The sequence below is a fragment of the Lathamus discolor genome, chromosome 3, assembly GCF_037157495.1.
Source record: "Lathamus discolor isolate bLatDis1 chromosome 3, bLatDis1.hap1, whole genome shotgun sequence".
Classification (NCBI taxonomy): domain Eukaryota; kingdom Metazoa; phylum Chordata; class Aves; order Psittaciformes; family Psittacidae; genus Lathamus; species Lathamus discolor.
Window position 1 is genome coordinate 75,061,278 of NC_088886.1, and position 25,488 is coordinate 75,086,765.

At 51.0% G+C, this 25,488-nt stretch overlaps 1 protein-coding gene across 2 annotated transcripts; it reads right to left on the reverse strand.

Annotated features, from left to right (window-relative positions):
• Positions 1 to 1,857: 1,857 nt before the first annotated feature.
• Positions 1,858 to 25,148, reverse strand: COL6A2 (collagen type VI alpha 2 chain). Of its 2 annotated transcripts, none has more exons than XM_065669824.1 (28): positions 24,962 to 25,146; positions 21,759 to 21,893; positions 20,354 to 20,952; positions 19,807 to 19,827; positions 19,190 to 19,255; positions 18,637 to 18,690; positions 18,481 to 18,525; positions 18,296 to 18,322; positions 18,018 to 18,044; positions 17,880 to 17,924; positions 16,352 to 16,405; positions 16,028 to 16,090; positions 15,846 to 15,908; positions 15,277 to 15,366; positions 14,620 to 14,682; positions 14,392 to 14,454; positions 14,217 to 14,279; positions 13,694 to 13,756; positions 13,395 to 13,445; positions 13,038 to 13,073; positions 12,611 to 12,673; positions 12,361 to 12,423; positions 12,098 to 12,133; positions 11,821 to 11,866; positions 11,305 to 11,457; positions 10,621 to 11,073; positions 10,262 to 10,300; positions 1,858 to 3,380 (listed from the first exon to the last, which is right to left on the reverse strand). In XM_065669824.1, exons 2-28 carry the CDS (start codon positions 21,883 to 21,885, stop codon positions 2,773 to 2,775), a joined length of 3,081 nt encoding a protein of 1,026 aa, XP_065525896.1. In that variant the 5' UTR covers positions 21,886 to 21,893; positions 24,962 to 25,146; the 3' UTR covers positions 1,858 to 2,772. The 2 variants fall into 2 exon arrangements, with proteins under 2 accessions (XP_065525896.1, XP_065525897.1); XM_065669825.1 differs by lacking the exon at positions 1,858 to 3,380 and adding an exon at positions 6,133 to 7,511 and having other exon boundaries at positions 24,962 to 25,148.
• Between the last annotated feature and the right edge of the window lie 340 nt (positions 25,149 to 25,488).

Below are 25,488 nucleotides of genomic sequence, written 5' to 3' on the forward strand. Positions count from 1 at the left end.
AGATGGTGTGTAGGGCCCCAAAAGTGGGATGATGTATATGTTTGGATTATGGGTTTTTAATTCCAAAGCTGAAAAGTCTTACCAAAGAGAAGCTGTCGGCTACTGATGCACACTCACCATGAGGTTATTACTTAATCTGAGCTTCCTTGCAGATCATCCCATGCACTGCTGCCCCTTCACCAGTTAAAATGATATCCTCCTGAAATCCAAGTTTCCCGCAAGACTCGGTCTCTGTTTCTGAACCCGAAGCGGCCCCCGGTTGGTTTCCGGGCTCCAACGCTCAGGACTTCATTGCCCAGCTCCGAGCCCGACACCAGCCCCGGCTCAGCTCTCGGGCTCCGCCCCCAGGACTCGGCCGCGTGTGCCGGAGCACGGGTGCCCTCCCCGGTCTCGGCTCTGCGGAGCCGCAGCCCCCGCTGGAACCCCCATGAAGGGGCTGGGGACGGGCGAGGGCTGCCGGCTCCTTCCGCCGGGTCCCGGAACCCCACATACCCACGGAGCCCGAAAGACTCACAGAAACCACGCCTCCACTTCCCCCGTCCTCACGTTTTATACACATGGCACGCCAAACCCACCCCCCCAACAGATATGACTCTGCCCACAACCGATATTGCCCGCCCTAATTACACAGGCTCCGCCCCTCACTACTGGGCTTCCCCGGGTCCTGTCACTCGCCCGCCCGCTCCTCCGGCGCGGCGTTCGCGCAGACCCATCAGGTGCGGCCGCCATTTCCGTTCGCGCGGATGCGTCTCCCCTTTTCGTGCCTTCCTCCCCGGGCAGAACACACGGAGCTGGGGGAAAGCTGCAGCCAAAGCTCCCGCGACGCCGGTTCCACACCGGTTCCAGCAGCACCGCTCCTCTCTTCCCGTTTAACCCCCGCCTGTGGCTCTCGGCAGCGGCTTCTCCCTTCCACCGGGACCCATCCCCGCCCCTCGCGTCAGCGGGAGCCCCCCGAGGCCGCTTCTGGGCAGTGACCCCCGTACGGAGCGCCCCGAGCAGCAAAGCCGGGGGCAGCCCCGGCACCGGCGGGCGCCCCGAGGCTCCCAGCTCCCGGCGGGGCGTTGTGCGCTCGGCGCTGGTGCCGCTGCAGAACGGCCCCCGCTGTGCGTGGACAGCCTGGAGACGCGTTCCCTGCTCCCAGGAAGGACCGGGCCGGGATCCATCCCCCAGGGGGGTCTCAGCGCGCTCCCGCCTCGCTCCCCCATCGCATCACCCGCATCTCCGCAGGCACCGGTCACACAAACACCCGCGAACCTCAGAACCGCTCTGCAGCACCAGCTCCGCGGCCCCGCGTGTCCCGAGTGCCGCAGCCCCTCGGCGCGGTGCCGGGGGTCCCGCAGCTCGGTCCTGGAGCGACGTGTGAGGAAATGGGGCCGGGGCACAGCCCATGAGGGCTCCTTGGGGATGGTGGGCACGGGGCGACGCTTCCCGTGGCCAAACACAGCAGTGAGGAGCCGGCTCAGCCCAGGCTGCTCCCGGAGCCCCGGCACCAATCCCTTATTTACCCACGTAAACCTGCATCTGTGTAAAGCCTCTCTGGGCAGCACTGTCAGGTGACCCAGACCCCAGCTCCCTAAGTCCCAGCGTCCAGCCCCTGATGCTAAGCCTGAGGTGCCAGGACAGAAAGCTGATGCTGGGCATGTCCTACACATGGTGCCCTCCGCATCAGTGCCACCAACATGGATATCCTCACTTACTGACATAAAAGTCCATTAGTGCACTGTCAGGTGCTCCAGAAAGCAATTCCCAAAGCGCAAACATCCATCCCCAGACATGCATTGTCAGAAAGCTTGTGCTGGTTGTTGAAAGTGTTTAAAACCAGAGACAAACCACAGAATAAAGAGGCTTTTTTCAGGGTAGGGTGAAAAGAGATTGTTTATTTTTGCAGACAGCAAAATTCAAGTTCAAATCTGGGCACTGCTCAGCAGGTACTGGTGTGAAGGAGGCACTTGGTTACTTTGCACACATTAGGATGACAGGGAGGCAGCTCCCAATGTTTGGCGAGATGCTGGGGGCCTCTCTCAGCCAGGAGTTTGGGCACAGTAATATATGAGCAGGTGCTGGTGAAGGTCGAAATGAAAGAAGGGATCAAGTGGGATACAGCCCCTCTGTGACATTTAGCATAGGCAGAACCCCAAAAGGAGCATCTGCAGGTAACTGTAGAAGACAGCAAAACCTCTCACTAACCTGTTGCTCCTGGGAAAGAGGAGCATGCCATCAGGGGCCATGCAAAAGGAAAGCAAGTTGCTGAGCATTTGAATGTGTCATAAACTCACTCAGTCCTCTCAGGACAGAAGTACCAAGAGAGCTAGAAAGATGGGATAATGTGGAAAAAGGTTTGCAAAAGAGCAGAGGATGTTGTAGCCACAAAACTCCTCATAGGACACTGAGGGATATTGAAGGTTTTTGAGAACTAGAGATATCCATTTGTCCTGCTACACTGGAAGGGTTTCTTGCTTCTCTGATAAGCCCTCCTAGGATGACAATATGTACTGAAGTCATGGCTTGGTGTGTGTAAAGCTTTACAGAAGTACATTGTATGGCTCTGTGTCCTGCTTTGATCTTGGCTTTAATTAGCACCATAAATGTAAGATACACAACTTTTCATCATGAAAATCACAAAAGAGCTCTGGATTTTGGCTAGAAAGGAGGACCCAGAGGCAGCCGTTCTGGGCCAACTCATTGTTGCTAGCAACCATACAGGGGGAAGAAAATAAAACAGGGGATATCAGAGGGTGTATAGTGCTGAGAGGAAGATGTGCATCCCTTCATTCAACATATCCACCTAATGAACCTGTCGAAGAAGCTGGGCTGAGAGAGGCTGTCATAGTCCTTCTCCCGGAAGATGGCTGCCCGGTCCCCAAGGCCAAGCTTCAGCAGGACATCCATGTCTACATCACTCCCAAGAGCCACTACGGTGGGCATGACATCTTGCTTCTTCATGGAGTTGATGGCCTCTTCGAGGTTCTTGCTTCCTGTGATGCCATCCGTGATGAAGACGAAGGAGAGCTCAGCATTACGCCGCGCGAGTCGCTGCCCATCTCCTGGGCTGAGCACGATGTTGTTGATGGCGTGTATGATGGCTGACCCAATGTTGGAGGATGAGTCCAGGTACTTGATCTGTGCCAGGGCGTTGGAGATTTCCGTCAGGTTGTAGGTCAATGGGAAGACCACATTCTGGTCCCTCTCACTGCCGTACTGCAGCAGTGCAACCCGGGCATTCATGTTGTCGCTGTTGCTATTGGCCAAGGTAAGCTGTCGGGCTACCTCCTCCACAAAGCGATGGGCCCTGTGGAAATTCTGCTCCCCAATCCTTTCAGAGCCGTCCAGCAAGAAGACAACATCAACGGGGCGCTGCGTGCACTGGGCCACTGCAAGCTCTGCAGGAGAAAGAAGACAAGAGTTGGGAGCATAAAGCCTACAGGCTAAGGTTGGGGCTTGCCTTGGGCAGTTTGGACTTGGAGATGCCTCCATGAATCTTTGGCTGGCCCCGCTCTGCTGCCAAAGCCTGTCTTTGCAGCAGGTAATGTGGGTTTTCTTCTGATGCCCTCAGCTTCTGGGCATTAGGTCTTAATGGATGTTCATTCTGGGGCCTCTGACAGACCTCCATGATATTAGACAGGTCTGTGCATTTCAGTCCCTGAATTATATCCACCTTCATACAGCAGTTTCCATCTGTGAGAGGAACATCCAGAGATTAAGGCACTGTCTGCAAACCTCTTGGTTACTTCTCAAGTGGCTTACCTTCAGAGTTCGTCTTCACACACAGATTTGTAGGATGAAAGCTGTTTCCATACCTTTCACCCAGATTAGTTTAACCAGCTCCAGAAGAGCTCATAAAGGTTGGGTCATATGGCAGAAAACAAGACTATCTTTGTCAGTGAGCCTGTTCATATCAAAGCGGCCTTTGCAATATATGACAGATGAATAGTTGAGTGAACCACAAGGGACCATTATTGTTCTGTCACTCAGAACAGAACCTGTCCACAAAGCTGGCATGTGGGCACATGAATAGATACAGTGCATGAGCTCAGAAAAAGAAGAAAATTGAGTCAGCTGTTAGGGACCCTTATTTCATCCCTTTGCAGTAGTTATGTGTATTGCATTTAGTGTTCCTCTGCATGCCTGCTTCTTCAAGAAATGCTTCTACTTCCTTCTTTTGAGTTTCCTCCTCTGTTGAAAGCATCTCTTAGGAACACAAGTGCAATCGCAGCATTGATTTGTGATGCGCCTACTGTGGCTGGCCACTCTCTGTACTGGCAGCAAGGCAATGGCCATATCACTGCCAAGCAGTTCTACGGGTCCAAGACTGAATCTCAAAGTGCTGGAGTCAATGCCATCAAGTTTTGCATGACTGGCAAAGAATAGGAGACACTGGAACAGCCCCAGCTTGAGCACCCATTTCTAGCAACAAGGAGTAGCTTTTGGGATAGGAGTATCACATTGGATTGAATATCTGCTAATTGAAGCAAATCCAGCTTGACAAAGTGCTTCCTCAATGCTCAGTGCTGCTATGCTTGGATTCAGCATATGGGGTGCTGAACCAGTGTCATTCCTTCTATGAGCTGAGCAACAAATGGTTTAGTACATGAGTACTGTGTGTGCAGTCAACGTTATCAAAGGCACATTTTAAGCAAAATAGATACATGTGCTCTTGAAACTACAGAGACAGCATCCAACATGAATCCAACAGCGAAAGCCAGTGTAGCAGAAGCTCTGATAGTGCACATCATTGAGCTCATAGATTATTTTGCACCACTTCCATCCATGATAAAAGTCAAACCTGATGCAGGAACTTGCTGGTATGTGTAGTTTAACCTACCTGGCTGGATACAGCAAAAGTCCATGGTTGTTTCTGTATCGTGTTCCCTGACCCTGAAGACTTGCGTTTCTCCATAGCCCACACTGTATTACATATCTACAATGACATGTCTTGAATGGTGCTTACTGTACATTGTCTTACTTGTGCCATGCCAGCTCTGACTACTGTAGAAACCAATCTCCAAGCAATGCTTTTCCTCCCAGCCCTTTTTGAATATCCAAATTCGTCTGCAACACTCCACTCCTTCAAAGCAATAAAAGTGCATACTCACCTCTGCCCAACCTTCCTTAAGAAATGGGGTCTAAAGGTACATTGGTGCTGCAGTTCCCAGTATGCAGGTGCTGCTGCCAGAAAGATACTTGGCCTTGGAAGTGCCTGACTTCCTGGTCCTCACCTGATCTGTGCAGCCGTGGAAGGGCAAAGGCAGACAAGAAGGAATGGCCCTTCTGACTACACAGTCTGATACCTGCACAGGGGTCTGCAAAAGCCAGTGGAAGCGAGAGGGTGGGAGTGAGGGCTGCATATAATGTTGAAGTGTTACACCAGTCTGTATCCCCCAGTACTTGTCTACATGTAGTTATGTTTCTGGAGAAGACAAACCTCCTACATGACCTGAAGCAGGCCTTAGGAGCTCCTAGTTAAGCAGACTGCAGCTGAGAGCAGCATCACTCCATGGAGTGATGGGACACCTTCCACTAGAGCAGGGTGCTCCAAGCCCCTGTGTCCAACCTGGCCTTGAACACTGCCAGGGATGGGGCTGCCACAGCTTCTCTGTGCACCCTGTGCCTCAGCACCCTCACAGGGAAGAGCTTCTGCCTAAGAGCACATCTCAATCTCCCCTGTTTCATTAAATCTGTCAAAACACAGTAGGGAGCTTGGCTTTACACAGACTATCTGGAATACATGGCTTAAAATCAGACTCAGACATGGGCTGATCCCTTTGCCTTCACCTAAACCGAAAAGCACTCCATGTAAAACTCTCCAAACTCTTACCTCTGTTACATGCCAACAGCAGAGTTCTCTGGACTCCCTGTCCCTATAGACTAGGAGCAAAAAGCATTGAAACCTTGGGAGAAGGACTATATTGTGCAGCATGTTTGATGTGCACATGTGCTGGGCGACACAAACACTTCCGCTGCATCCCACACAGCTTCAAGCCTTGACTGCAAGCCCCAGATGTCGAAGCAGAGGTGGAAGAAAACTGCAGTAAGTTTGAAGTGGGCAAGCTCCTCCTTCCATGGGCTCCAAGGAAGCATCACAGCCCAAGCACATTTCTGAAGACCATACTTCTCCCTTCTGCCCATTAAATATGACATTTGCTCAGTATACTTTATTGCAATAATACCATGCCACTTAGAGAGGCTGCAAAATCCACTTGCTGGCAGTAAACACTTCTACTTTTGTGCCTGCACACAAGATGCTGTTCTCTCATGGATGAAGAGGGCACTGGTTATGCTGGAGGCAGGAATGGATGATACCTGCCTGACTTCCTGTGAGTACTAGGAGCATCTGAGCTTATGGAAATAAACGCACATACCCATAGCACAAGTGGTGTCTCTGAACCGAACAAGCACTTGGTACGGATTGAATCAAGTTGAAATACTTGCTTTTAAATAGCTCATGTAACACATCATAGAGGTTTGACTGCGCATAACCTCTCTCTCTTGGCTACCAACAGGTACATGTTGCTAACTAAGACAGAAGAAACACAAATGTAGAAGCAGAGAAAAAGGCAGAAGGAGCTCATACAGCTTCTGAGAGAAGCACTCCCCAGGTTTTGGTGCTCTCAGTGGAAAGCCAGGCTTGCCCCCTCTCCCATACCTCTTGCTGCTTCTCTTCAACATCCCCCACTGCCCCTTGGATGGTTTTACAGAGACATTCTCTGCGGCAAGAGGAGATGCACCTTGCTTTGTCAGTCTTGTCACACAAGACCTGAAGAATGCCTTCATGGTAACCCAGTGAGAGGATGCAGAAGATGCTTCAGAAGCAGTTAGCAAATACATATGTAGGAAGGCATGGAGAAAGCGCACTGCTGGTCCCTCTGCATATGAAGGGCTCGCTGGGGCCCTCAGCCACGTGTGTGTTGGGGGCCTCCTTGGTAGACCCTGGAGGGCCTATGGCTGAGGGCTGGGACACGCAGCTCCTCTGCAGAAAAGCAGTGGGCAAAGCAAAAGCATCTCTTGCCGTCACTGAAGAAAGCTGCCATGCTCATCATTCAGCCAAGCCAGAGAAGACTGCCCCTCATGTCCCATCCCTCACTGAGCGCAACCAAGAACTGAAAGCATCTACCAGTCAATCTACCCCCTCTGCCCAACAGGCACATGGGGAAAGGCCGTTACACCTCCTCTCAACCTTTGCCTCTGCTTTCTTCACATTGATCCCTAACAGAGATGTCAGCAAAGCCCTAGCACAGTTTCTGGGTCCCCCACAATCTCGCTGTGCACCATTTTGAAGGTGTCAATGAACAAGTCCATCCACTCTTGCCGCTCATTTCCAGTGGCAAACTTGGCTTTTTCGGCGGTAAAGGCCAAAGTGGCCACCAGCTGGGTGTACATGCTGGGGTCCTGGGTTTCCCGCGTGGAGTTTAGGAACTGGGCGATGGAATGTATGGTGCTGGGGAAATCTATGTTGACTCCCTCTTCCATGGGGCGGAAAATAAGTGGATTTACGTTCCCAGGGTTCCTGTCATCTGCAAGTGAGCGTCAAAAGAATATTTTCAGGGCTTGCTAGCAATGGCTCTGAAAGCTGCTTGGCTTTCCTAGGCGAACTGCACCAGGACAAAAGAGCTAATGAGGACAGAGAAGTAAAAACCAAAGCCATGTTTTACATCTTTCTGCCACACTTTATGTCTAAGGAACCGTGGGATTTGGACTGAAATCACTGACATGTCAACTGAGAAACTCAGAAAATTACATGGAAACTGAACTGCCCAGCTCCTTCCTATTTATCTGGCATAGGCACGATGGAGGAAGAGCAGGGCCATGGGGTCCAGCTTCTTTCTGCATATGGGATTCAGCCATCATGTAGCTTTGAATTCTCCTCTGAGTAAACTATACATGATGCTGTACAGCCAGAAATACATATAAGGGACAGCACAACGTGAACTCCTCAGTGAAATCTCAGCTTGGTGCTGTGTGCAATGCACACATATGGTGTCTGGGCTAATCAGGACCCCAAAGCTTCCATCTCCACCTGGCTGTGCTGAACTTCAATGTGAATAAAACCCCCCCAAAGCTCAAAGCAAAGCCTTTTGCGTGGGTTAGAAAGAGCCTCACAGAGCATCATGCGGTTTCTATCAAAGCAGGTAGTCAGTTCAGATTTGCTGAGCATTCAACCCATTTTACACGCCCGTTAGCACCACAGCAACTGATGGGCAGTGACACGGGGACAAGGGTCTACCCTGAAAACAGGATTTCCTTAGGCAAAACACTAAGGCAGATGTGAACCCAAAGTGGCAACGTGCCTGTCTCTGCAAGTAGGAAGCCAAGGTGGATGTAATACCTGCCCCTCTCTGTGCTCTTCTGGCAATACCCAAGCTAGGGTATGTGGCATGAGCAATAGATTTGCTTCCTGAAGTGCCAGGACTGCAGCTCTGGGGGTAAGAACAGAGCTGGATGTAGCTGCCTTCCTGACCTGAACCTGTCTGGCCTGTCTGCCACTGGACGCACTCATTGGATATGCATGAAGCTCACTCACACCCCATGTGAATGCACCATCTCCATCCAAAAGGTTTACACATGAATTGGCACCAGCTCTTGAGATTCTTTTGGAGAACCAGAGGAAGCTGAGCACTGAGAAGAGAAGCCCCAGGCTCCGTCACATGCCTTAGGTCACATCCCATCCATTTCTCTTGCCATTAACAAGTGTGGTCATTGCAGATCCTTCTGCAACGCATCACAGACCACTCAGTGTGGTGAATGGAAGGCGGTTTGCCTAGAGGCCCCTGAATCCTTGGGCATCACTGAACACTTCTTCTACCAGGCCTAGCACAGATCCTTGCACACCAAGACAACTTTTGCCCATGCTGATAGGTGTAATGGCACTTTGACAGGAGGCCCACACCTATCCAGCCACATCACCTATACCTATGTCCTCTGGGGCACAGGTATATGGCCTGCCTACAGCATGGCTAGAGGGATTCTGAAGAGGGAACACCCTCAGATGCCTCCTCAAGCCATTTCTGTTCTGGTCCCCAGGACAGGTACCAGTGAACTGTTCTCACCTTGCATCAGGAACAGAGACACCCAAGTGCACTACAGGGAAAGAACCACCAACTTCGCCTTGCTTTGGAGGGCTTCGATAGCCCAAGCACCAGTGCTTCGGTCAGCCTCTTTCCTGCAATGTTCTTCTGAAACAGGGAGGCTGCAGGGACCAAAACCTTTGAAGACACCGGTGTGGCATGGATCTGCAGAACACACCTCCTCAGAGGATATGGCAGAGGAGCCTGTGTGGGTAGCTTAGCATCACGGTTGGACGCTGTGTTCTCTGCATGGCCAATACACAGAGATTTTAGACAGGAGTAATTGTGGCTTTTCTGTCTTCAGATTTCTGAGCATCCTGGGACCAGCTTTCCTTTGCTTTGCATGGAAATGAAGGGACTTCTTTGCCATTTGAGGTTCCAGATAATACCGAGTCAAAGCTGGAGACTTGCGCAGGAACATTCACGGCAAGAGGAGAGATAAAAACTGCAAGAAGTGGCAAAACTTTGTCCCCTGTAAGCTTTGTGCATACCAGCAAATAGTGCATCTATTGCCTTTAAACGGGCACAGAGACTCAGACAGGATCTACAGCAATTCAAGTTGCAGATGTGCCCCTTAACATGAAAAACATGATCAAGTGAAGCTACTTAGAGTGAGCAGCAGCCGTCTCCTTTGTACCATAGGATCCTCACAGCCTTTTCCCTTTAATCCAACACCCCCAGTTAATTGTTAATTAAACACAGCCAGCATTAGAGAAGCCAAAGCCTTGGGTCCACTATGGTGTCATTTTCCATATGGTCCCTACCCCCTGCTCTGCTCTTGTCATTCCTGAGGAGCATCCTGCCCGGTGCTGCTGGTTGGGCTCTGCATCCCAAAGGTCAGAATGGGTGGGAGAGTTTAACAAGGGGGTTTTGACTTGATGCATGATAGAGGCATGGAACAAATGAGCAATGGATTGCTGAGTTTGGAGACCAAAACCTGGTCAAAACCTCCAAGGAACTGGGTTAGGGCTAAGCCATGCTGGTGCACTAACACAGTGCACTCGTACCTACCTGTGCAGAGAACTCGGAGAGGCAGGAAAAGAGCAGGAGATGAAACCCTGGAGCCTCTTCTCATTTAACTTTACAATAGTTCCCTTAACTCCTGCCATCCGAAGCAAATGAATGGGGTTGCGAATCCCATTCCTGCTCCTGGCCCTACTACTGTGTGCAGATAGCATGAATGTATTCGTTCTGTTTACCTGTCTGACAGGGCAGCTCAGGGCAGACGACCTGTGGATCTGGAAGGGAAAGAAACAAGGAAAACTGAGTGATGTGCTGCCATCCCCCCTTCGCCCAGCGAGGGTAGCAGGGCAAGGTCTCTTACTGGGGAAAGGACTCCAATGGACTAGCCCTGCTCTCTGAGGAAGGACTGCTCATCCAGGGCTACATAAAGGTATAACCCAGTTTATGAGCTACTGGCCAACCTGCTGGGACACGGTGTCCCTGCAACTGCTGCATACCCATATATACCATATATACACCATATATACCCCCAACCCCAAGCTCTGGGGCTGAAAACCCCAGTTCCAGTCAGAACTGTGCAAGGAGAGGTACAGACCTGGGCAGAGGACATCTTCCATCTTGTCAATGAATTCCTCTGCCACCAGGTCTGAGAAGAGCCTCATCTTCTGGACGCGCTGGGGTTCATTGCAGGCGATGGAGACCAGAGTCTCACTCTGTTCTGGCTGGTCAAACATGTCTCCAATGCCGATGGTGTTGACAACCACATCTCTACCGCAAAGAGCCCCAAGGTTCTTGTCATCGTCCCGGGGGTCGTAGCGCCCATCCGTGATCACCACAGCAAACACTTGGGCTTTCTCTCGCCTGCTTTCCTTGATGAGCTTGTTATAGGCAAACTGAAGGGCAGAAGGTGTCCAGGTGCCTCCAGCAATCCATTCCAGGCGCTTCACGGCTTCCTTGAAGCTCGACAGTGAATCAATGCGCTCGTCATCAAGCTTGATGGCTTCAAAGGTCCCCTCGTGACTGTACTGCACCACCCCAACACGGGCACCTGCCAATGAAGCACCAGGTCATTTGGCTTTGCATCCTCAGTGAAAAGAGGGGGTCAGCAAACTTTCACACCAGGAAAGAGCCTCCCAATTGGCCTAAAGAGGTGGGAAGGGAATAGGGAAGAGCTGCGGAAGTGCTGGATTGATGGATCGCAGCCCAGGGCATCTACAAACATGGAAGCTGGAGGAATCCAAGCCCCTTTTCTGTTCCCTCTGCCCCACACAGTCCAGACCTGTCTGTGACTTGGGGTCTTTGGCAATAGAGCCCAGGCGGCTGACCACATTGACCACAAAGTTCTTCTCCAGGGTGAAGTTGGTGTAGCCAATACTCTCTGAGCTGTCTATGACGAACATGATGTCCAGGGCACCGCAGCGCTTCTCACAGTCTGGGGAGAGGGACAGAAGGAGGAAGACACAAAGGTCAGTGATGGTGGGAACAAGAGACCATCTATGGGAAGATGAGACAGCATCACATCAAGCATCCACAGGGCTTGTGGATTGGATAGGGAGGGCTTTGCATGCATCTTTCTGTCAATGTATTTGATACCCCCAATACGTTAAATCTGTGCAATACACTCTACCCTAGCATCTGGACCATGCAACTCTGTATTGCAGCTCATTGCTTCTAAAGTAATCAGGAGGTGAGCAGGGAATGACTTTCCATGAAGGAGGCAGCCCCTGATGACCCCCTTTCCCCATCCCTCTATTGCTCATTCCCCTTCCCTGGGGAGAGGCGATGGTCTGCTCACCACAGCATCCGCATGTCTCCCGCACGTAGGTCATCACGTCACAGTCCTGCCAGCAAAGGGGTGCAGGGTGAATACCTCCCTCCCTTTACAGAGCATCCATCCCCTCTAAGGGAAAGGCTCCCCATTCTCTTCCCACCCCTCTTTCCTTGGCTCCCATGGGAAACCACAGGCCACCTTTACCAGGCAGCATCAGGATGGGGTGCTCTTTCATTCTCAGACTGTGCCTGGCAAAGCCCAGGAGGAAGAGGAATTGGGGATGCAGAGAAGTGCTACTTACAGTCAGGCCAGGATCTCCTGGTGGGCCTGGGGTCCCCTGTAAGAAGAGCACAGGGATTTCAGGCACAGTTTTCCTATGAGCTCCCTTTTCAGGAACTACACATCAGAACCATCAAAACCATGGCTTTTTGCAGAGGGAAAGGTAGGAAAGCCCTACTGCAGGGAGACCCACTGGGGTCCTCTGGGCTTTAGAGCTTCAAGGAGAAATGGGGAGGAAGAGAAGGGAGCTGCAGCATCTGCTCACACAGTGTCATGGTACTGTACCTCAGGGCCTGCTTCACCAGTGGGACCACGGGGTCCGGGCTCACCTCCTGGACCAGGATCACCCTGGGCAAGAAGCAAAGAAGGGTCAGATATCACCCCAGCAAGGCTGGTGATGTAGGGACAGTCCTGCTAAGCATGGTCCCACAGCAGAGCTTGGGGAAGGGGCCAGCAGGAGAGCAGGCAGCACTGTCTCCAGCACATCTGTCAGAGGTGTGGAAGGGGGACACTGACCCACAGGAGGTCTGCTTACCGGTTCCCCCTTCTCTCCTTTGGTCCCTTGCACTCCTTTTGGTCCAAGCTCTCCTCTTGCTCCCTGCTCGAAGGAAAGAGAACCAGATCCAGCAGAGAGCACATCTGGATGTGCTCAGGCAGTGGTGTTACTGCTATGAGCTTACTAAGAATACACGCTTGCCTGGCCCAGGAGAGCACCCTCTAAACCAGCACAGAGCAAACAGTGTTTACTTAAGCGTTAACTAAGAGCAAGGAGGTTTCGCACAGCATGTTTCAGATAGTGTTAAAAGGAGATATGGGCTTGGGAGATTCACCCCAGCTCTGCAGTTGCAACAAACGGCTCTTGGAAGGACAAGCTCCTTGGCCACACATCTGGAGAGCTGGGCAATGACTGCTGTGCATTACAGTCACTACTGAATGTAGGTGATGGAGACAAACACACTCACCTTGGGTCCTGGCTGCCCCTTCTCACCCTTGTCACCCTGTGAAGGGAGAGAGGTGATTGTCAGCACCCAAGCAGCACTGGTCCTGCAGTGTACATCTGCAGTGTGATGGTTGGAGTGGTTGGCACAGCCACCTCCCCATCACCACTGTTGAGGCTGGGGTCCACAGCACCTCTGCTATGAAACTGAAAGGACTGTGGCCAGGTTCAGCCCTGATGTTAACCCACTTTGCAGGCTCCTTGTTTTGGGGGCCCTAGTCACTTTTATTCCTCCTTCCCTCTTCTCCCAGCCTCCAACAGCAGCCACCACTGACACAGGCTTCTTTGTGGCACCTGCATCCGATGAATGAGGGATACACACCTGTGGTCCTCTGGGTCCAGGGTAGCTAAAGCCAGGTCTGCCTCTGTCACCCTTTGGGAGAAAAACATAAGACCTGTCAGGAGCTACACCTGGCCATGACAGTGACAGTCATAGAATCATTATCTATCTATCTATCTATCTATCTATCTATCTATCTATCTATCTATCTATCTATCTATCTATCTATCTATCTATCTATCCATCCATCCATCCATCCATCCATCCATCCCTATCTATCTATTCCACAAAGGCACACAGGAATACCCTTTCAAACACAGAGATGCATTCAAAGACCTTACCTTCGGTCCTGGTGGTCCAGCCTCACCTCTTGGGCCCAAGTCACCAGGGTCCCCTCTTGATCCCTGCAGGACAGTGGAGGGAGTGGGTGAGGATGTTCCCTGCAGTTCCCTGCCTGCACATCGGACCATGCTGGAGAAATCAGCTCTTGAGAGGATGCTGCAAGACCATCTTCCCTCCCAGTGGGGTCACTGTGATAGGGTCTGATTCAGCACTTGGGTCCCTGTGTCTCATGGAGACACATTGATGTCATGACACTACTGGATTAACCACACACCCAGGATGAAGACCAGGCCTGGGGAGACCTTTCCCTTCCCTTCCTTCCCTATTGTCATGAGAACATGTGGGACCAGGAGCAATGGAAGAACAGGGATTCCTAAGTCTTGCCATTTCTCCTTTCCCCATGGGCTAGGTGGGGCCTTTGGAATAGATTTTATACTCCTTGGGAGGGACACTGCAGCCAATTTGTGTCAATGGGACAAGCTCTTACTTGAAAGGGAGAACACAGTCATACAGATGACTTACTATCCTGCCTGGCTCTCCCACAGGACCTGAAGGGCCTCTGGGTCCTGGCATTCCTTGGTCTCCCTGCAAAGCAAGACACAAGAACATGGAGAAGAAGGCCCAGGAAGCTGTGCATGAGGAGGAAAGGGTGAACTGCTCTGCATGACAACAGCACTCTCCTTCTCTTTGTGCTTACCCTTGCTCCTTTGCTTCCAACCTCACCGGGCAGGCCACGAGAACCCTCTGGACCAGGATCTCCCTGTGAGGAGGGTAAAGGTATTCCCAGTCAGGGATGTCTCCAATGCATGGAAAAGGAGGCTATATGTGATGCCACCAGGACATATGCACAGTAGCACATCACTCACACCACTCCTGTGCCTCTTGGGCTCACTTGCAATGGTCTTGGGGCAGTTGCTTTACTCACCCTTTCTCCTTTGGCCCCAGGAGTGCCTTTGCTGCCTTTTGTCCCTGGATCTCCACGTCGACCCTTGGCAGACACAAGAGAGCCACATAAATGGGATGTGAAGATGGATGCTACCCAAGCAATGATAGGTGGCTAACCTGCCTTCTGCTTCCTGGCCCAAGAGTGGTCTCCCTGCCCCTTTAGTGCCTGTCAGGAGGGAGCAGGGATGCCTGTGCTGGCTCTGCCTGGGGGATCTTGCCTTTGGCTTTTGGGAAGCCACAGCCAGACTATTCTGTCAGGAGGTGGTCACAGCAGTAGCCATAAACACTCATGGTTCATTCCCTAAGGGTTCCCCATAGTGGCCACCAGATCTCCACTGCAGGAAGCCAGCAGTGTGGGGAACTTGCTGGAGTACAGCCCAAGAGTCCCTGGGCATCCACAGAGGCATCCCAGGGAATACAGGAAGCTTTTCTGGGGTGGAAAGGTTAACATCACGCTATGGATTATGGAAGTACTGCTCTGGGAAGATGGAGGAGACATCCTCCATCAGAAGATCAGCATCTGCCCAGTTTTTGAAGCAGGCGGGCTAAAGAAGGGGAGTCTCTCAGCACTCATCCATGAAACTGCATCAGGATGATGTGGTGTTCCTGCCATGCACACACCTATTCAGACACTTACAGGCTCTCCTTTGGGTCCGGGAGGTCCTGGTTCACCCCTTCCTCCCTTTCTGCCAGCAGGCCCTTGAGCTCCAGGGTTGCCTGGAAGTCCCTTGGAGAAGAAAAAGCAACAGTTTGTTGGAAGAGAGGTCAGGGTGCATACATCCCTCTCTTGTCCTGTACCAAGCACATACACCCTTGAGCAGAGGCGCGTATGAGCACACAACTCATGCTTCCACACAGCCACTGTGCCCACACATCAATGCTATGTGCACAGACTCCAGCCTCAGAGCAGCGTGATGCTGTGTCACCCTTCTATCAACCAGTGCAAAGGCTGGTCAACTTATATGGTCAACTTACGTTTCTTATAGCATCTATCCAGCCCTGCTTAAAGCTGCAGGGTTATTTCAGCATCCTCCCCTATGTCTGAAGTAACTGGCCAGGAGAAGATGGGAAGAGAAGGAAGGATACAGTGCAAGCAATCCCCTTTGTGCTGGAGCTGCTGCATGACCAGCACTTGGTACCGCTCCATGCCACGAGGAGCAGACCCTACTAAGACACTGGATACACTGGAATGCTGCATGGACCTACCGGGCTTCCTTTTTCTCCTGGAGATCCCGGTGGTCCGCTGCGACCAGGCCGGCCAGGATCTCCCTGAAAGAGCCATAGAGCAATGGTCACTACCAGCATCATCAGCACGTTGCTGTGCTCCAGCGATGTACGTCATGAGGAGCACAAGGACACTGTTATAATGTCTGAGCCTTCACTTATACCTTTATGCCTTCATCTCCTCTTTCTCCTTGGTCTCCTGCATCTCCTGGGTAGCCATCGGGGCCCTAGGGAGAGAAAGCACGAAGAACCACGTTTTGCAGTGGCGACCACATGCACTTTCCCTGCAGAATTAATCAACTGGCTTAGAAAGTTGCTCTAGAAACTACAATAGTTCTTGCTTGTTGGTTGGAAAGGACCTCGAGATCATTTAGTTCCACCCCCCCTGCGTCATGCAATCTATAGGAAAATGTGCCAGTTGGACCTCGTTGGCCACTTTTGTACTATGTGCAACTGATGTGCTGAACGACAGAGTAAAGCATTCCTACCTTGTCACCAGGGTCTCCCTTGCAGCCTGGTGGTCCGATTCTGCCCAGCTTTCCCTGTAGAGATAGAATTCCAAAGAGAAAGACAGAGAACTTGTAGGTTTCCCAAAGGAAAATATAGCTTTCTTTCACTAATCTTTAGCATTATCTGCTGAGCATGCCTGTCATCAGCTAAAGAACGAATAGCAAGTGTATTCCTTAAACAGGAATGTGGTGTGCAGAGACAAATGGAAGAGGAGAAAATAGTCTAAGAGTCCCAACTTGATGGAAATTCAGGCATGCTCATCCTGCACACATGACCTGGGTGATGGACACATCCCTTGAGGCTGGATTTAGAGGTCACTCATGTTGTATTGGTCCTCTCTCCTGCATCTTGGGTTGGAACAGGTCTGCAGCCCATGAGAGCAGTGATGCGTTGTTCTGCATCCCAAAATGGCTTTGCTGGACAATGCTTAGACAGGTTGTCCTGGGTAGAGAGTGGTGGGGACTGAAGGAGTGTTTTAGAGCTTCAGCAGGCATTTGAGGAATGGAAAGAACTGGCATTACCTTGCAGCTGGGTCTATGAGACAGTGCAGAGCAAACCCAATATGTGCTGGGCAGTGGACAAAGCCATCTGAAATCAGCTCAAATTAGGCTATTCTGCTGTGGGACATCTGCATGGCATGCAGACCTAAGGGAGGTCATGGCCCTCTATGCTCACTCTAGAGGTTTGGGTTGGAAGGGACCTTAAAACTCATCCAGCTCCAGCCCCCTGCCATGGGTAGGGACACCTTCCATTAGAGCAAGTTGCTCCAAGCCCCTGTGTCCAACCTGGCCTTGAACACTGCCAGGGATGGGGCAGCCACAGCTTCTCTGGGCACCCTGTGCCAGCGCCTCAGCACCCTCACAGGGAAGAGCTTCTGCCTAAGAGCTCATCTCAGTCTCCCCTGTTGTGGCAGGTTAAAGCCATTCCCCTTGTCCTGTCCCTACAGGCCCTTGTCCAAAGCCCCTGTCCACGTTTTCTGTAGCCCCTTTAGGCACTGGAGCTGCTCTAAGGTCTCCTCTTAAGGAGCCTTCTCTTCTCCAAGCTGAACCAGCCCAGCTCTAAGCTCAACTCTTTGACCCAGGCTTTAGGGCTTTGATATCAAGAACTTGCAGCAGCTGAAAGCTGCGATGTCAGATTTTTGACCAACTGCCTCGAAAACCGAATTTCTGCAGAACTTTCTGTTTCCTTTAGGGGTCACTAACACTCAAGATGAGCTATCTCCAGCCCCGCATCGCCTCCTGTATCAGAAGCACAGCCTGGGGTTGCACATCCATTTCCTTGCTTGCTGATGAAGGGATAAAGCTTCCTATGTCATCTGAATAACTTCATCTCCAACCTTCTGGGGTATTCCTACAATCCATGCAGAACAACGTGTAAATAAGTTCATAGAAACCTCAGTCAGAGCAAAAAGCATGTGTGATAATGGGAGAGGAGAAATGCAACCAGTGGAGATAAGGGTGGGTAAAGAAATGGAATAGCAGCAGCTACAGTACTAAGTCGTGTTACCTTCTGTCCATCGGTGCCATTCCTGCCAGCCAAACCAGCAGCACCCTGGGATCAAAGGGGAAAATAGAAGGATCAGTGATGTGTTAACACACACGCAAAGGTTGGAAGCTGGGGCAAGGTGTAAATGTGCTTTCTTACCCGCCGTCCATCGGATCCAATCTCTCCCTGCAGGAAGAAGAGGACAAGAGTCAGACACTGACTACATCCACCACCCATTTACCTCATACAGACATCTCCACTTCAGGATACAATGCCTGAAGGAGGAGATGCCCCTGGAAATCCCTGCCTATGTCTGCATTTACATATGAATAGGGTAGTTATTCTCCTCATTACAGCTAAACTCTTCTTTGCAACAGAAAGGTGCCCACCCCACCCCACAAGTGCCCAGAGGTGCCATTTGGTCTCTTCTTTCTCACCTTCTCTCCTTTCAGCCCTGGGACACCCTAGAAAGAAAGGACAACCTTGTGTTAGTGCCTGGGGATGAGCAGGAGCTGGGGTCTCAGCTGGGAAACAGAGGTGAGAGGGAGAAGCAGAGCTCTCCACTGCTTTCCCATAACCCAGTGACTGCAAAGAGCTCAGTCACTGGCTATGGGATTCTTACCTTGGGACCAGGGTATCCGATGGGACCTTCAATACCTGGGTCACCCTTGTGGGAAGAAGACACAAAGTGTTAGCTCCAGTGTGGCAGAGATGCAGCCCCAGCTAACACAGGGGCAGCACTGCTGGCTCTGACAGTGGGGGGCTTACCACCACTTACCTGTCTTCCTTTCAGCCCAGGGGAGCCTGGTTCACCCATGTTCCCCTTTGCACCCTAAGGAAAGAAAAAACCCCAATATTGAGTCTAAGCTTGGTGCTGACTGTGAGAAAATAGCAGTTTCTGGGAGCATCAGAAGTGGTCTTGCAAGTCCTGGGGTAAAGGCTGGACTTGATGATCTTAAAGGTCTTTTCCAACCATGTTGATGCTATGATTCTATGCTGGTGCATTTCTGCATCACCAGGTGCTCCTACAGAGCTTGGGGCAGGAAGACCTACTTTATTCCAGGGAAAGGCTCTATGGGGAGAGGAGCACACCGGGCTAGGGGCAGGAGAGTGGGACACTGGTGTCAATGCATCATCTTCAGCACACACACGGGGAGACACTGGTGCTGGATGTGTGCTCCATTCACTCTATCTCAGCAGTCTCCCAAGGCCAAGGCAGACGTTGGGGAGCTGTTTTCCACCTTGGTGAAGGCTGCCTGCAGCTGAGGCGGGGTTTAGAGCATCCTGCACTGTCTGTGTTATTCTCTTCCCACAGGCTTAGGGTGACTTACCTTCTGCCCTCGGTATCCCTTGGGACCAGGCGGACCTGCAATCTCCAGGCAGCTCATCTTGTAGCACTGAAATACAAGGGATGGAACAGGAAGTGTAAGCACCGTGGCTCTCCATGCACCTCTCCCTGTGGATGTGGTGCTAAAAACTACCCCAACTCCAGCCATGGGCAGAAAGTTGCCACAAGCACATTCATTATGGCTTGAGCCTGAGGCCAAACTGCAAGAACAAGACTCTCCAATGTCAGATGACGTGGGGTGAGCTTGCTCTTCTGGGGCTATCAGGGGATATGCCCTTTGGAGCATCACTCTGCGCACTGGGTATGCCAAACCATGTCCACATGGTACCAGCAGGGCTTCAGCTTGTGCAGCACCTACAGAACTACCCAAAGTGATGAAATGAGTCTATTCTCAGAAGGCAGAGAGTGAAGAGTCCATTATGCATTTCAGACATAGGATAAAGGAACAGGTCCTCAGGCTGTTTTACTGATCTATGTGTAGGCAGAGACCCATCTTGCGCAAACTGTCCTGCTACTTTTGAGGTAGGAGCTGGTCTTCTCTAAGTGAGACAACTTAAACCTATGTTACCTGGCAATGGCATAGAGATGCTGCTCACTCACCTCTCCATAGGCTTCGTGTTTCTGCAAAGGAGAAAACAGGAAGGACAGAATCAGTGAAGGTCAACCCTGAAAGAGAACCAGCACCACAATCCTAGAGGTCCATGTGGTAGTAAGGGAGAGGAGCTGATAAAGGTCCAATGGCTTTAAAGAAGTTCTCAGAGCAAACAGTGCCTCACAGGTGGGACCTCAAAGGCCATGCTGAAGGTGAGTACATGTCTCAGTGCTGTTCCGTGCACCCCTGGATGGGGAACAGGCTGGGTACGGGTCTGGCCTTCAGCAAAAGCCAGGGCTAGGGTGGCAGCCTGCCCATAAATCATAGGCACAAACCAGGGAGTCCTGGTTTAGCACTTAAGCAGACAAATCCAAGATGCTCGAGACTCCATTTGCCCCCTAAGTGCTGGAAGGCCATGAGAAAGGTAGAACAACAATGTGAAGGCTTTTCCCTGGCTCAGCAGAGCCCTGCCAAATCCCATAGCAGGGCTGCTCAGAAAGCATCCCCACCACCCATATGCTGCTTCTCTCCCCCTGTTCTCCTCCCATATCATACCATAGCTTGGATTATCCTGTCAATGGTGTTCACATCAATCTCCAAAGTGTCCTTTTGTGTGATGGCGTAGTTGTTGCGGTACAACTCGTGGGGCAGGTTGGCGATCTCCCGTAGCCCATGCTCATAGACGTTCTCACTGGGGGCCACTGCAAAGAGCTTGATGCCCATGTCTCGTGCCCTCTCTGCCTGCATCTTCATCCCCCCGCAGGGGCTGCCGGTGACATGGCCATCAGTGATGACTACTGCGAAGTTCACGCCTGAGGCCATCTGGGTCTGGATTTGCTCCGTCATGTTGGAGATGGCGCAGTCTGTGAAGGTGCCCCGGCCAAGGTAGTTAATGGCATTCAGCCTGGGGAGGTAAATGTCTTTGCTGCTCGTTAAAGGGCTGTATATCTCCACCACATCCGAGTAATGGAGCCCACCAAACTGCCAGGTGATGTAGACTTGGTTCTGGTAGAGCTCGTTCTCCAGTTTGTCAATGAACACAGGGATGAACCGCTTGATTTGGTCCACGAGGCTCTGGATAGGCACAGTCTGCAGAGCTACACTCTCCGAGGTGTCAATGATGAAGTACACATTGATGGGGCAGTTCCTCTTTTCTGCATGGAGATGATGAGGCAGACATGTCAGAACACTCCATGAACCCCCTTTATAGCCCCCCAGAAATCTGGACTGAGAAGCTTATCTATTCAGCACATAGAGGACAGCAGGTAGAGTTGTGAAGAGAGCAAACAACGCAAAGCTTAAGGTCCAGCTTCCCATGAGGGTGTTGAAACTCTTGATAATTAGGAGTTAATTCCACCTGGGTTGGAGGAAATGAGGGAGCTGAGGATTTAGGCCCAGGGTTGAATGAAGAAGGGTAAACATGTGACTTCTGCTCTTCTCCACTAAATGGATGCTCTGCCTGCCAGGCTGCTGGTTGCTCTCTGGTTTATAATCACTGTCAAGAAGACCATACCCAAGCATGACACTGGAAGAAGTCCCACCTAGCTTGAGCACCTCACCATCCTCAGAGGGAAGAGCTTCTCCCTTATATCGAACCTGAACTTCCCCTGTTTAGCTTAAACTCATCAGCCCTTGTCCTACCAAATCCAGAGCTTATAACTCCTTTACTTATGGATACAGAGCTTATTATTGCATCAGCTGGGAGAAGGCACCACTGGCAGACCCCAATTCTTCAATCCCTACCTCTCTGCACTTCAATGCAAGACCAGAAATGGGAGTTTTGGTGGACAGTGTTCCCTCGAGATGAATTACTACCACAGGGCCTGGGAGTGCAAAGGGGCAGGAGAGGTTTAATGTGCCACTATTCCTGGTGAGCAGGCTCTCCAGCTAAGCATGACTATTGCTTTTGGTGAAACTACTGTATACAAAGGAAAGAGGCACCCATTTGTTGCGTTAATACCTGCACAGGAGGTAGGGCTGACATCTCCAGGATCCCCATCAAGCTGAGCATGGAGAGAAACCAGAGCCACACAAAGGAGTGTGGTAAAAAAGGCTCGTTGGAACATCTCAGCAGTTCCTCTGGACATTGAGATGCCTGTGGGAAAACACAAGTTAGATGTTAAGCACCATACACAGCCTCTCAATGCTGCTGGGGAAATACAAAGCCAACCAAGGGAGGGATCAGGTGATGAAGCTATAGACAGTGCATCTTGATTGTCTGGTTTCATAGTTTCTCTTTATGGCCATCCCTTGCCCACATTGACTCCATCACTTGCAATCCACATGGACATAAGCATCCATGCTCCTCTTTGCCTGCTTGGCCACACCACCAGTGAAGGTGTGCAGTGGGTCCTTTCCATCTCACCGTGTGAGTACCAAAAAGGGCACAACATCCCTTGCTCAATAGCACTGTTTTTCAGCCCTCACAACCCATGGAGTGAACGGATGAATAAACAAGCACTTGAAGAAGTGCGCATCTTTAGCAATGAACCCATCACACTGGGCCTACAAGGTCCAGTTGCACGCAGGAGCATATTTTGTGTAGGGTTATGATGACTTAAGCAGCAGCAGAGTTGGAGAGCTTGTCTGACAAGCTCTTGGGAATGTATAAGGATATTTGCAGTCAAAATCCAGGCAATGCTTTTCAACAGCAACATCATATAATTATAGAATCAACCAAGACCTTTAAGTTCACCCAGTCCAATCGCTCCCCAGCACTGCCAAGGCCACCACTAACTCATGGCACTGAGGCCTCTTCTCCACGGTGTGAGAGCAGTTGCAGGGACGGTGACTGCAGCCCTGCCCTGGGCAGCCTGTTCAATGCCTGAGCACCCTCTGGGGAAGGAATTGTTCCTCAGCTCCATCTAAACCTGCCCTGGTGCAGCTTGAGGCTGTTACATAGAGGAAGAGGTGATGCTGGGCTTTATGTCTGGAGGGTGATAGCCCCAACCAGCATGGCCCCTTGAGGGCACACAGACCGTAGATGGACATGTGTGATCTCTATTATGAAAAGAAGGCCTGAGCCCAGTTCAGAAAGAGAGCTTCTTCCTTGAAAGGCTTTTTTGGGTATCTCTTGGAAGAGTCCAAGTCTTGAGCAGACACCAAGAGTGTATTCGGTAGCATTGGTAGTGCAGGGGGAGAGCAAGTTATGCAGCTGAGCTATGTCCTGGTGATGTCCCTGCATAGGTCAGTGGGGCTCAGTTTTCATTGCACTGCAGAGATCAGAATGGCTATCGTAAGGATGAAATACTTTAATGCTGAAGGGGTGTTTTAGTTAAGATCAAGACTTCCTCCTTCTGCCCTTACTACAGGCTTCCCTCATCTTGTTTGACCACAGTACAGAGCTGCAGGAGATCCTGATCCTTGGTAGGACACAACAGCTTTGTGCATTGAGACAGCACCATTTTAGAGCCAGTTTTTACTGAGGAAGCTGGAGGCATTAGCTTTTGGAGAGGCTGGGAGCACCGGAGTCTTTGGCCAAGTGTCTGACTCACTCACAGATCAGCACTTCCCAAGTTTAACCATATCTCTACCTCCGGCCATGTGTGCACAAGAACTGCTCTCCAGGCAAAGGGGCACCAAGCAGTTAAACTGCATAGGTAACCAGGGACAGCTATGACATAGGACTGCCTCTACCTGCAGTCCTGGGGACTTTGAAATGGGTCAATGAAACATAGAATCCCATACCATAGACTGGTTTGTGTTGGAAGGGACCTATTCTGTCATCCTCAGAGTGCTAGCAGCTGTTGAGATGCTGTTGTAAATCTCACATCATCTGCTATTTCCCTTCCAGCCCCATCTTCTGTTGTGAAACCTCAGGTTTCGCCAGCAGAAGAGGGTATTTCTGACACATGGTCACATACGCAAAAGCATATGGAGTTATCTACACAGAAGGCTTTCAGGAGGACCCGAGTTCTCTGCTTGTGGGTATCTCTTCTCACCCTGAGCAACTGAACCAAATGTAATATTAGGGCAAAGAAATGACTTGCAGTGATTCTTTCCAATGTGTATATTACAGTTATTTGTGCTCTCACATCTGATTATCACACGCAAGTTCTTCCCGCTGCACTGTGTGCTTCTCCTTCAATCCCACAAGACCTCTTATAGCTGAGAAAATCGGTCCCACATTCCAACAAATTCAGGTGCTCTGCTCTCTAAGCAAACACTGCCTGCAACGAGCTTATTTCAGACCACGAACATTACACTACCCTCAAGCAAAGAGAACTATTCCAGCTATGGCATATACAGAATGAAGCTAGAAACTCCACTGCTGTTCTGACTCGGACCCAGACCCAGCTTTATTCATGCTCAGTGGGCAGTGCTTGCGATGCCACCCACTTTTATGGCATTCCAATGTTCGCTAAGTAAAACCAGGGGAGGACAAACACCCCAAAAGCACCCTATTTGGTACAAAAGCTTTCATAAATGCACCTCCTTGTCCTCCTTTGCATGTGGGAACAATACCAGTGTTGGTCGCAAACGTGACCACAAGGAGCCCTGTACTTTAGTTCCTGGGCACATCACCCAAAAGGGAAGGTTTCCCAACATCAGCAGGGATCTCAGCCCTTCTCCAGCTCTCCTATTGCAGCTCCACTGGGAATTCAGCCAGGGAAAGCCCAGGAATGCTGGATGGAGAAGACAGACCCCAGCTACCAAACTAATAAGGGAGCCTGTGCTGATGAAACCCAGCAAAACTCAGAGGCATGAATCCCAGGTTCGTTTAATCTGTATCTTCTGGAATGCCGGAAATCAAAGAGGAATCATGCAACACATCGGTTGCTCTGCTGCACATCGGTATAGCTGAACTCAGCTTAGCTGTCCCAGGGATTTGGTTCAATAGTCCCCCGTCCAATAGATTCTCTAGGCCTTTAGCCCTTGTAGATGAGAGTCTGTGGCTCACACTACCCACAGTGGACAAAAAGCTCATGGAAAAACACCCAAACTAGCCACAAGCAATAGGAAAACATATATTCTCCTATAGTAGGTACTGCCTAAACATGATGTGTCTGAATGGAGCAGCTTGCTGGCGAGCCCATAAGCAGCAGCACTACCTCTGCAGCCTGCAGCTAGGGTTTTAGAGGGTAGCTCTTCTATTCGTCATTGGAGAAACATCAGAAAACAGCCACATGACACCCGTTACAAGGAGAGGAATACTCTGCCTACCTGGAAAACGAAGTCATCAAAATTCCCTCCAAAAGAGCCTCCCAAAAGCCAGGAAGAAGACTTGGTCGAGTTGCTGGTATCAGGAAGGCTCCCGCATCCCAGGCTCTGCGTGCTCGGGGGGTCTGGGGAGGAGCAGCAAAGGCGTTTCCAGCCCAGTCGCTTCTATCCCTGGAACTGCCCCTTCTCTCTTCCTCCTCCTTCGCTATCCTCATGTGTAGTAGCTGCAGATATCCACCGAGAGTCACTGTGGGTCCACCAGCACCCCGGGATGGTCTCCTCCCATCGCTCCCCTCCCAAGGCTGTCATCTTTGGATCTGAAGGCATCTTTCTTCTAAACAAGCTGGAAGAAGTCTCGATTTTCCATGATGAGAGGCCCCATTTTCGTGGTTGGCATCGCTGCCCCACATATTTATACCATCAAATAGTGTTCCTCTTACTTTCTCCCTCCTTTTCCCGTCCTAGTAACGTGTCCTGAACGGAACAAATAAAACAAGAACAGCTCAAAAAAGAGCAATTTATATCTTCAG